The 11011-nt window shown below is 40.1% G+C and overlaps 1 protein-coding gene across 1 annotated transcript; it reads right to left on the bottom strand.

The window, feature by feature from the left end:
* Window positions 1-309: 309 nt before the first annotated feature.
* On the bottom strand, window positions 310-10843 carry CHMP5 (charged multivesicular body protein 5). Its single transcript, XM_037380412.1, has 8 exons — window positions 10675-10843; window positions 5782-5886; window positions 4988-5034; window positions 3313-3406; window positions 3161-3232; window positions 1941-2049; window positions 1417-1529; window positions 310-909 (listed from the first exon to the last, which is right to left on the bottom strand). The coding sequence occupies exons 1-8, from the start codon at window positions 10741-10743 to the stop codon at window positions 859-861; spliced, it is 660 nt and encodes a 219-aa protein (XP_037236309.1). The 5' UTR covers window positions 10744-10843; the 3' UTR covers window positions 310-858.
* Between the last annotated feature and the right edge of the window lie 168 nt (window positions 10844-11011).

Genomic DNA, 11011 nt, shown 5'->3' with positions numbered 1-11011 from the left:
AGCGCCTCAGACCCAGGAGCAGAGACGGCCGCTTCCCCCGTTACCCTCCGCCCCCGGCCGGCTGGTCAGGTGTATCTCGCAGGTTCCTCCGGCCGGTTGTTGTGGGGCCCTTCTGTCCCCTGGCCTGTACTGCTGCTCCGGGCAAACCAGGGGCAGGGGACCGGGCCGGGGCACGCCCGGTGTGTGCCTGCCTTTGGGATCAGAGCCGGGCTCCACCTCTGCAAAGCCTGTGCTCCAGCAGCACAGAGCGCTGGTAAGAACTGGGGGCAGGCTAAGGCCAAATTAATTACCAGAAACCACACAAAAGGATTTGCTAATCTACGTTATTTTATGTCTCCATAGAACACAAAGTTAACAATAACCCTATTTGTTACAGCTTTCAAGGAGGTTACAAGTACAACAGCATAAAAGTCTCAAGACTGCAGTAGTTTAAAAATTGCTTTCAATTATTTTATCAAATAAGTATAGTAATAAGGGAGCTATTTTACAGAGTAAGCAGCAACGTACAGTCTTAGTTCCAAGAAAGAGAAACGTAATACGAAGTCAAAATAAACCTTAGCTATCAACAGCCACCACTACTCTTCATGTATTACTTTGTCCATAACGCACAGAAATCAAAACCTATTGGACTGACTGCTTCCACCGAAGAGAATTGTGCCAAATCTTCCATTAACAGAAAAGTCAGTAGTAGAAGAACTTCCTTCAAAGAAAGAACACCACTAGCCATTCATATTGCATTCCTGGATGTAGTGATATTAAGGTTACACTGGAAGAACAAGTTTTCCAGAATTAAAAAAAAAAATACTTAATTTGATTTATAAAGTACAGTTCATTATATTCATTGTGCTTTTGAAACATTTATGTTGCAGGGATCTTTGGCAATCCAAATTCATCCACCAATACGCCATCCTATAAGAAAGAAGAAGCAGCAACAGGTTAACAACTCTCCACCAACCCGAACATTTCACAGACGTTCCCTTACGATTTCTATAAAGCAATATATGTGTACTTGTCACTGTGGGGACAAAATAAGAAAGAATAATATATTATATATAGTAATTTAATAAGAAAACAAGAGCATCAGCGTTATATGAAGCTATATTAAAGCCCCAAAAGCAAACATGCAGATGAGATTTACATTTTTAAGAATAACTATTCTAGGAGCTGTAATGGTACATGCAGTCTGACAACGTTAGACAGGAGTTGCAAAAAGCCATTTTACGTCCTTAGAATATAATAAAGAGCATTTAGTACACTGTATTCTCATATATAGCATCCAAAACACATAAAAATGTTAAGCATTTTTTTATCCAAAATATTAAGGATTCCAAATATGAAGCAACAAACACAAATGTGATCAGTCCAAAACAAAACAAAACAAAAAAGTATTTTGCTTTTAAAGAGGAAAGGACTCACTTTGTTTTTCGTATCGGTAGGAGTGACCTCTGGGATTGCTGGAGCAGATGCGGCTTCATCCAAGTAGGAATTGTCTTCATCAGCTAAAAGCTCATCACCTAACGCATCCAGTTCTGAAATTGAATTACACTGGTTAAAAAACTATGCAACGAACTCCTTTTGCATAAGAAAAGGTCCTCTTACAGAGAAACAGGATTCATACTGAATGCTTACATTCATACTCATTTAGCATTACTTGAGTTATCAGTTGGGAATAAGCACACACACACACACACAAAAGAGAGAGAACCTTTCTTCCTTCATCTGTAGCATTCTGTTAGCATGTATCTCATGTTTGTCTCACGCTCTTGTTGCTAGTCTTAAAGGAAAGTGTTAAACCAGCTTTTATGGTTTAAAAAGTGTTAAAACTTTTTTTTTTTTTGAACACACTTAAAATATTTGACTAATGAAATTTAAAATCACTGTATGACTGTATGATGATTTTTACATTCAGTAATGTAAAAATCATCCTCCGCCTTCCTAACCTGCTTCCAAGTCATCTTCATCAATCTCTGGTGTTCCATAGCTACGACTCAGTGCCTCCTGGACTTCATTGGCTTCTTCCATCATATCCTCTAACTGGTCTTGTATGTCCTGCAGCACGAAACAATTTCAACTGGTCTATATTTAAATAGTTTTAGTTACATTTATCAGAGCTTAATCAAATTCAGTTTAATAATTCCAACGTACACGACACTCACATTTTTTGATGCATAACCCATGTTTTGAAGCAGCATTAATACAAATCAAGACACATGCATTCAGTACTATATTATGGCCTTTATTATTAAAATTGTAGTAAATGTATGAGGTAGAAAAAGAGGAACCTTGAAACAACATCTCTGCAAAATCCTTTTAAGTATTCTTCAGAGTAAATTGAAAAGCTCTAATAAATTACAGAGTCCAGCATTACCTTGAAAAGCAGGGAAGTATGAAATCTAGAGAAATTCTATCTACCATCTGAAGAATAAGCACGAACCTGAGTTATGCCTGAGCAAAATTTAGAAGATACTTCAGCACACCTACTGGCACTGTGCTTGGGTACAAGTAAGGAGACACTTACCTGAAGGTTTACAATGTAGGCCATGTAAAAAAACAGCATAGGAAAGAGAATGTAAAGGAATCAAACTCTTACCAAATGCCAGTGCTGAAGTGCAGCATACTTTATATTTACAGAACTTGCAGGGTCCTTTTTAGGCATTTTATGAAGAGAGGGCCAGGCCTTACAGACCTCTTGAAATTATTTTTTTTTGTTTGGTTTTTGGTGTTCCTTTGTGGCTTGGGTTTTTTTTGGCAGGGGCAGGGAGGGGGCAGTTTCTTTTTTTGTTTTGGATTTTGTTTTCCTTGAACTAGGGAAGCAAAGCACTAATCTGCAAGTTGCTAACATGGGGGGGAAAACCAAACAGAAGAGAGACAAAAAAGCCATAGCAGGAAGTATTCACCAACATTTATGCTGAAGTGCAGAGGGAAGGAAGGGAGAGATTAAAGATTAGCTCAGCAAGGAAACAATAATCAGTGCAGTAAGGCCAACAACTGATTGTGTAGTACCAGAGAAACCAGGAAGGAATTACGATGGTGGTCCCATAAAAAAGGCAGGCAAACTCACATGAACTAAAACAATCAGCTTACCTTTGAGTTACACAGTCCACTCATCACTACTTCAGCATATTGTTTCTGTTCTTTAATAATTTGAACTATAGCTCACCTCAATTTGATCAATTTTGACTTGCTTGTAGGCTTTCTTCATTTCTTTCACCCCCAGTTTCATTGCATCCACCTAGAATAGAGTCAAACAACATGCTTGCAGCTGATGTAGCATACACAAATTAAGCAAATGTGAGATTAATATACTGGTACCGTTGTCTTTGTATCCTTCAGTGCCTGAATAGTGTAATTCGCTTGTTCCATATTAAAAGACTGCTGTGACAGATTATCCCTCTGTTGTTCATACCTGTTAGAAACAATGCAAATAATGGTTTTAACACACCACACTATTTATTGCCACAAACATTCTTAACTTTTTAAAGAATTGGAAAGTCATCAGCAGTAGCCTAAAGACAGGAACAGATATGGGGTTTAAAAATTTATTACGAACAATTGCAGAATAAACAGCTTCATAAAAATGTGGCTGTTATACATTTCTGTGTATTTAAAACTGACAAAGCTATTCCTGAACTAAGCTTCTGTTTTAACTACCAATATCGTATTTGCATAGGCATACACTGTAGGTGAGGATATAGCAAGAGTTTTAATTACTATCAGCTAGAGATACATGCCATTGCTCACTAATGCTGTAAGCAGAATGGAAGAGATGCAGGTTATCCAAACCTCAATGATTCTGCACTGGAGCTTTGCAGAGCAGGGAAGAGGGGGAGAGGATAGGGTAGCAAAAAGAAACCATCGAGGCTAACCAAAAAGAAAAAGATGACTTTAAAAAAAATCAAGAAATCATCCTTCTCAAAGATAAACTTGTAGCCAATCAAGAATGTAAATTATGTCAAGTTAATCGTAAAAACAAAGGCATAAAACCAAACTATGAGTTCTTCTTCACACATCCAAGGCAGAGGTCTGCAAGACAAGGATGATCCAAATACAAAATTCTGGACAAGGAATGAACGACTAAATGTGTTACTGTTCAGCAAAATGGAAACGAGATGACTGAGGGGTATGATGTCTTTTATGACATCACATCTTTTATGCTCCCCTTTTATGAGGGGCCCAGTGACTGTCAACAGGGAACAACTATCAAGTAAGATTAGCAAGCAGCATAGTCAAAAACCAGAAGAAAAAACAAAACCAAGCAGTCTTCCTCACAACATCTAACTACTGTATTCCTTACCATAGGGTATTTTGGATGGCAAGAGATCACAAATACTTAACAAGTAATTGAGCAAGTCTGCAGAAGTATAATTCATCTGAGAGATATAAAATACAAGATAATATGAGCTTTGGCTCAGATAGCATCTAAGAAAATTGCAGTTCAGGGACTAAGCTACTCCACCGAACACTTAGCATGTTCTGACATTCTTTCCTTTGTATTTGTTGCTGGACACTTTTCAAGAGAGTATACTAGACTAGACCAGACACAGGATCATCTATCCTGTCCATTCTGGGTTTTTTGTAGAGACACAATTACCTGCAGTACGTGTGCACAAGTCCTAAGGGGTGTCCACAGAGAACAGGTAAACGTGTAGTAAACCACACCAAGATCATCAAGTACAATAGTTATAGTAATCAATTAATAATATAAAATGAGGCACTCCCTCAGAAAGTTTAGGAGCCAAGCACAGCTTTAATAATGAGCAGATTTAGGTCAGCTTGTCCCAATCCAAATTCATATACTCACATACAAATAAGGCACAAATATGCTGACTCTGTAACAAGATGCTTCTGAAAAGCTGGCTAGCTTGGTCAGCATTTTTCTTTAAAGAATGTTCAGAAGCAAGAGTACTGGAAAGCAAAATGAGAAGTGTGCCACTCCCCTTAAAAACAGGCTTTCATTAATCCCAAACTGAGAAAGGTGTAAACTTACATTCGCTTCTGCTTTAACACTCTCAGTGCTTTCTGCTTTACTGTATTCTGAAAGACACAATATTGTTACATTAGGAAAAGTATTTTACTTTATACTTGATTATACTGTTTAAACCTAATGAATAGAACTGTATTTTCCAATATTTTCCTCAGTTACTACTACAAAGAGTTTAACAATAGTCACTTTCAGTGTTTGTTCTGCCCTAACGATTAACCAATTAAGCCTGTATGTAAAGCTTCTAGTAGAAAATACTTCCAAAATTTCTGACTTTTAATTTTTTTATTTCTTTTTACAAGCAGAACACAAAGTCAAACTTACTCCATCAGAACCATCTTTCATCAACATATTTTAATGGTAGGCATCAAATAATACTGCAAAAGGTATGTTAATAATACTGTTTATACGTATTTATTATTAGATATTATGTGTTCATTCCCTTTCAAAAATGGGGTTTCTTACTCCCTTTCTGCATAGTGCAGACTTTTTATTTTGGCTGATGAACAAAACAGCCTCTCCTCCAGACTTAATTCAGGTAACAGAAGGAAGAAGGAAAGCAAGTTACTTCTGAGGAATTACATTACACTTTGGAAACAATAAAAACCCAATGCAAACACTGTTCAAAGATGCATGTCTAAGAGATGCTTCAGAATAAAAATAATCCTGGCAGTATCTTGTGTGTCATCAGTGGGGCAAGATACAATCCTAAGAACCTGACGAACTGGCTAAATCACCCCTACATGACAAGAAGCATAAGTCACATCCTCTCATGCTTAAATCCCACAGAAGATTCTTACCTTTGCAGGTCCCTCCCTCATCTTCTTCATTTGATCCTTATACTTCACTAGTTCTGCATCAAGCCTAGCGATTTTCTTGTCAATTGACTCAGCTCTGCTATCCACCTTTAATACACAAAAGGGAAAACAAACAAAAAAAATTCATTAAGATTTTATTCAGGTATTGGACTTTAAAATGAACAGCCTCAGTTTTATTATGCTTCTAAGTGCATTGTTTCTTCACTCAGTGGTTTTACAAACAGTTTAAAGTTTGTAGAGAATCTAAAATCAGAATCAAATGAAACAACTTCTACAAGGAGCACAAGAAACTTTCTGAGGTTGCAGGAAGCTCTGCCATTGTAACGTTTTCATCATTTTGAGATGCTCCCTTGTACACCCACTCAAGTCATGGTGTCTATTCAGGATTTCCTGATAACATACAGTGCCAGGGACTAAACTGGAACAGACAAAGAAAAACAGAAGTACACCATGCTGGCAGATAAGGGGGCAATGCAAAAGGGACAGGGATGTGTTCAGCAGGGCTAGAGGTTTATTTATGGTGGCCAGAGAACATTAATCCTTCACAATAATACCTGGAATACTGGTTATGTTTAAGAAGCCCAGACTTAACCATTTTTTCAAAGGTGCCTGACTTCTTTGTCAGAGAGACACTTTTCCCATCACTTTCCACAAAGGGAACCAGGACACAGCAGTTCCACCTGGTAGCTAGTCTGAATTCTTACTGTACTTTTGCTCCAAATCCCAATAGCAGCTGCATAGCTCAGGAAGAGGCCTTCAGCAGTCAACTGCAACAGCCCTAGTGCAAAGCATATCACAGAGCTGTCATTACGGAAATATTTTAACCCTTCCTCATAAGAGGGTTAAAGACGAAAATTAGGCAACCAAGCATGGGTACAGATCATGCTAACAGCTTATACAAACTCATTAAAAGCCCAAAGAAAGACTCCTTAACATGAACCGACTATGACAGCACTTCTCTGGAAACAACAAAATAAAGCTTATTAACTTCTCATTCCAAAGTGCCTCTCTAGGGATTAGAATACAATGACATTCCAATTATAGTGTGATACCAATCAGTGAAAATTTACAATTCTGACTTGTTAACAGTGTGGCTAAACGTGTATAATTATGCAGATTTTTATTCTGGTGTCTCAGTGACCCTTTTAAATCTTTGCTTTATGACATCAACATACATTTGCCAGAGGCATCCTGAGCTAAAAATTTGATATGAACACTCCACACAAGACACTAAAGTGCCTGGACACAGCTGGCATTGGAAAAATTGTATTAAGCTTTCTGTTATGCCAAATATTTTACTAACAGCAAGAAAAATAGATATTTTAAAACTCTTGGAGGTTCAAAGGTAGCACCTCCTCAAGATCTTCATCAGCTAAATGCATGTTTGAGGTGAGCTGCCTTCACAAGGGAGAATCAGTTATTTGGTTTAGTTATATAATTAATCTTTAAGCAGTACTAGCAGGAAATGGAGAAAGATCCTCCTACATTGATTAACTACATAAAAATGTCACACAGACATTACACTACACAAGACCTCAGCTTTTAAAAATAAGAATGGACAGAAGCGACAACAGATCTAATTTATCCAAAAGAAAACTAGACTGTATTAGGACTTGAAGAGCTGTTTTCTATTCACAAATAAGGCATACCAAGATACGTTTCATTGCTACAGAAGGGCCCCATCTAAACAAAAGAAAGTGATCATGGTATCCCAAATCCCTATTAAGCAAAACTGCAGCTTATTTCAATTTAAAAAAAATAATAAGAACATCAAGTATAAGACTGAATTTTAACGTTGTTGTCACAATTATTAATTAGCCTTTTGTTCCTATGTTTCCTACTTACTACTCTGAAAAAAAACACAGATTTGGAGTGTTTTTTCAAAGAAGAAAAAGTAAAAACAATACCAGTGCCTCAGTTCCTGATGCATCCTTCCTCCTACCAACCTCATGACAGCTTTGAGTCATCTGACTGCGCTCAGCCAGAAAGGATTAAAAAAACCTGCCACACAGTGCAATGTCAAGGCAAGCACGGCAAAAAAGCAAGCAGAAACTGCAAGAAAGAGTGGGAACATACCCATGGGGTGGTAAGTGAGGAGACAGGAGGACATCACACAGCCAGCCAGCAAGCTCATTAGTAACCAGCCATCACAGAAAAGTAGGGAAAAGTGTTTCCTGGCCTTCAGTAAACACTTCAGATTAGTGATCCCACAGAACCAGGTCTTTAACAGCAAAAATCTTGAATTGTTTAGATACTTAAGGTGATGCTTGTTATCTTGCAACACGAAAAAAAAAAAAAAAAAAAAGCATGTTGTATGCTGATCTTACTGGGTTCAGTCATACTACTTCTGCATACACAGGAAAGAACATCCAAAACACAGGCATAATGAACATTAAGCATTGCTTGCCAAATATAGTAATTCCTAACTGCATTTAATGGGTAATTACCACTGAATTAACATGGTAAGATATTTTACAAAGCAGTTTGACTCTTTCAAGAAATACAATGAAATGTGCCTAAGATTGAAAACAACACAGAAGTGACATTACTTAAGTCTCCAAACTCCTGATTTTAACCCGGTAAAGAAACAGGGCAAGCTTTTTTAGTATCTCACACAACTCTCTTTAATAATAATTCACATGCAATTTAAGAAGAAAATCTAATGATATCTCTAGTCTTTTAGCAGGATCTATACTAGAGACTTAACTATCGGAAATTAACTGAAAAATACAGCAAGTCTTTCACAAACCATATAGATTACTTTGTGTAAATCGGCACAAAAAGTTAATTCATAAACTTCAAACTTGTAAAAGGAACTAGGTTTCTCCCCACACTTACTAGTAAACCAGAATTGTCTTAAATTTTAGTTGGAATTGCAAGATGTCAAAACGGCAAAAGCTAACATGGAGCTCAGTAACAGTAACAGCAGTTTGTACACTTCCTCATACCAAAGAGCAGTGCTTGGAGCCAGCCCTTCATCTCCCAACAGCTGACCGGCACAACTACTTTTCAGTTAACCTGCTGTCATGTATTGCCAAATTTTCAGAGAATGTAATTACAAACAACTAACAGAGAATCAAAACTGCATGCAGCTCCTGTGGGCGGTACTGATGACTCTCTTTTTTTGGAAAACATCCTAAATTCCTCGTGTTGCCAATCAAAGCAGCTGTTTAAATTACACTTTTATGTACCCCACAAAAACACTGGAATTGAACAAGCTCTTAGTAGAATAAAGACTGCTGGCATATCTAAATTTTGTCTTCGTTTGCTTCAACATTAGAAAACAGACATTAACTTGGAAATGGCAAAATCACCCCTGAAAAATCTAACAGACTAATAAAGAATTAGTGTTATAAGGGAAACGTTTCCTGGCCTTCAGCTTACGCTGCCAAAACGGCAATTTAAGATTTAAGTATTTATAATACTTAAGTTATAATTTATAAAATTTAAGTTTATAACAGTATATCAGATTTTAGAGTTCTAGTCATCCACTGAAGCATTTACTGGTAACAATGGGAAAGGTACCCCTAATTTTTGAGCACATGCTTTATTCACTGTTCTAACTAAACATACTTAGAGCTATGTTTGGGCTTAATACAGCTAAAAACCAATACAGGTTCTTCACCAATAAAATAACCTACTGGGAAAAACACTATCACCACTTCTCCCTGCCCCAGCCACTGACGTATGCCAGAGACTGATGTGCATGGCTATATGTAGGTAGCACATACCAAATATCAGGCATTTAACTCAGGGAGTCTCTTCACCAGATAGCAAAATAAATTTTCTGGGAGGAAAATCATGATTTTCCACAGAAATTTTTTGTTGTCAGATTCCTGAGACAACATTTACTTAGCCTTAGTAAACCTCCACTTACACCACAGCCATTAATGACCTTTCACTGACTTCGTTAACCGCTAAGACAAATACTCAAGACCTCTGTATGCTTTCTCCACCTTCTAAAATTAGTTTACGACAGAAGGAGCTATAAAAACACACCACAGTTTTCTTCACAAACTTAAAAGCCAAAAAAATACTATGGAATCACAAGATTAACCATTTTAAAGCTCTTCCTCAACCTTCTTTTCAGGCAGGCCAACCTTAAAACAGCTATAAAGTGTTCTACCATGTGTCCCCTCAGCGTTCCTTACTTGCTCTGGGCTTCATAACTGTCCATAGGTACACATCTTCACCACCGTCCCTACGGCAAGCCCCTGGTAGTAGACATTTGCCCTCCCACCTTCTCTACTGGACAGAGGCACTGGTTTCCTTGCTCCCGTCCCTGCCTTACCACAAACTGGTGTGGCAGGAGTTCACTACTGCAATCAGCAGCAGTTGTGCAGTCCTCAGATAGAAATACTGCAAATATCCATGAGGATGTAAGGAGAGCCAGGCCTTACGTGCACATGACGTGCATCCACACACGGGATGAGTTCCCAGGCACAGCAAACAAATACTCGTTCAAATGCCGGTACCAGCGCACATGTACGCTCCTGCACAGCTGCACACTAAAACACACAAGTATATGTATACATATGTACAAACACGCTCCACCAAAGCACGGGCATGTGTCTATGTAGACAGACGCACACTGTGCCCACACACAGCTACGCACCCGCGCTCAGGTACGCGGGCGCACACGGACGCACGGCTCCAAGCCCCGCGCCTCCGGGCCGGTGCGGGCACCCGCATCCCGCCCACGGGCGGGCCACCGACACTCTCACCTGCAGCACGCCAGCGGAGGCACGGCCGGCGAGGCACCCCTCAGCCCCGGGCCCGCCCACAGCCCGGCTGGCCCTGCCGGCCCTGCGGCCACCCCGCCGCTGCCCTGCCCCTCCCGAGGCGGCGGCAGGGCCCGCCGGGGAGGGTACTGACCGTCCCGATGCAGTCGGTGAGGCTGGGCGGAGGCGCCTTTGGCTTCGCTTTGCCGAAGAAGCGGTTCATGGCGGCGGCGGTGCCTCGGTCCCGGTCCCGGCAACAGCAGCGGCGCTCCCCGCCGACCCGGAAACCCACCGACGGGCCCGCCCCGCCCCCAGGGCGGAGCCGCGAAGGCGGAAGCGCTCCCACGGCGGCGCACCCCGGAACTCCCGCCCTCCTGCCGACGGCGGCGGCTGTGATTGGCCGTGTGGGGCGGCCGGCATGACAGACAGCTGCGCCGCAGCCGAAGACGTTTCCTCCCTCCGCACGTAGGGTGCCACCTACGCGTACGCTG

The sequence above is a fragment of the Falco rusticolus genome, chromosome 3 (genome assembly GCF_015220075.1).
Source record: "Falco rusticolus isolate bFalRus1 chromosome 3, bFalRus1.pri, whole genome shotgun sequence".
Classification (NCBI taxonomy): Eukaryota; Metazoa; Chordata; class Aves; order Falconiformes; family Falconidae; genus Falco; species Falco rusticolus.
This window is presented reverse-complemented; position numbering and strand designations above follow the sequence as displayed.

Bases quoted from the DNA above. Each gene is read 5' to 3' on its own strand.
- CHMP5 (XM_037380412.1), bottom strand. From the start codon at position 10,743: ATGAACCGCTTCTTCGGCAAAGCGAAGCCAAAGGCGCCTCCGCCCAGC. The intron at 1,530-1,940 runs GTTAGGAAGGCG...ATTCAATTTCAG, and splicing joins TGAAGATGACTTGGAAGCAG to AACTGGATGCGTTAGGTGAT. The intron at 910-1,416 runs GTGAGTCCTTTC...TCTTTCTTATAG, and splicing joins CTACCGATACGAAAAACAAA to GATGGCGTATTGGTGGATGA.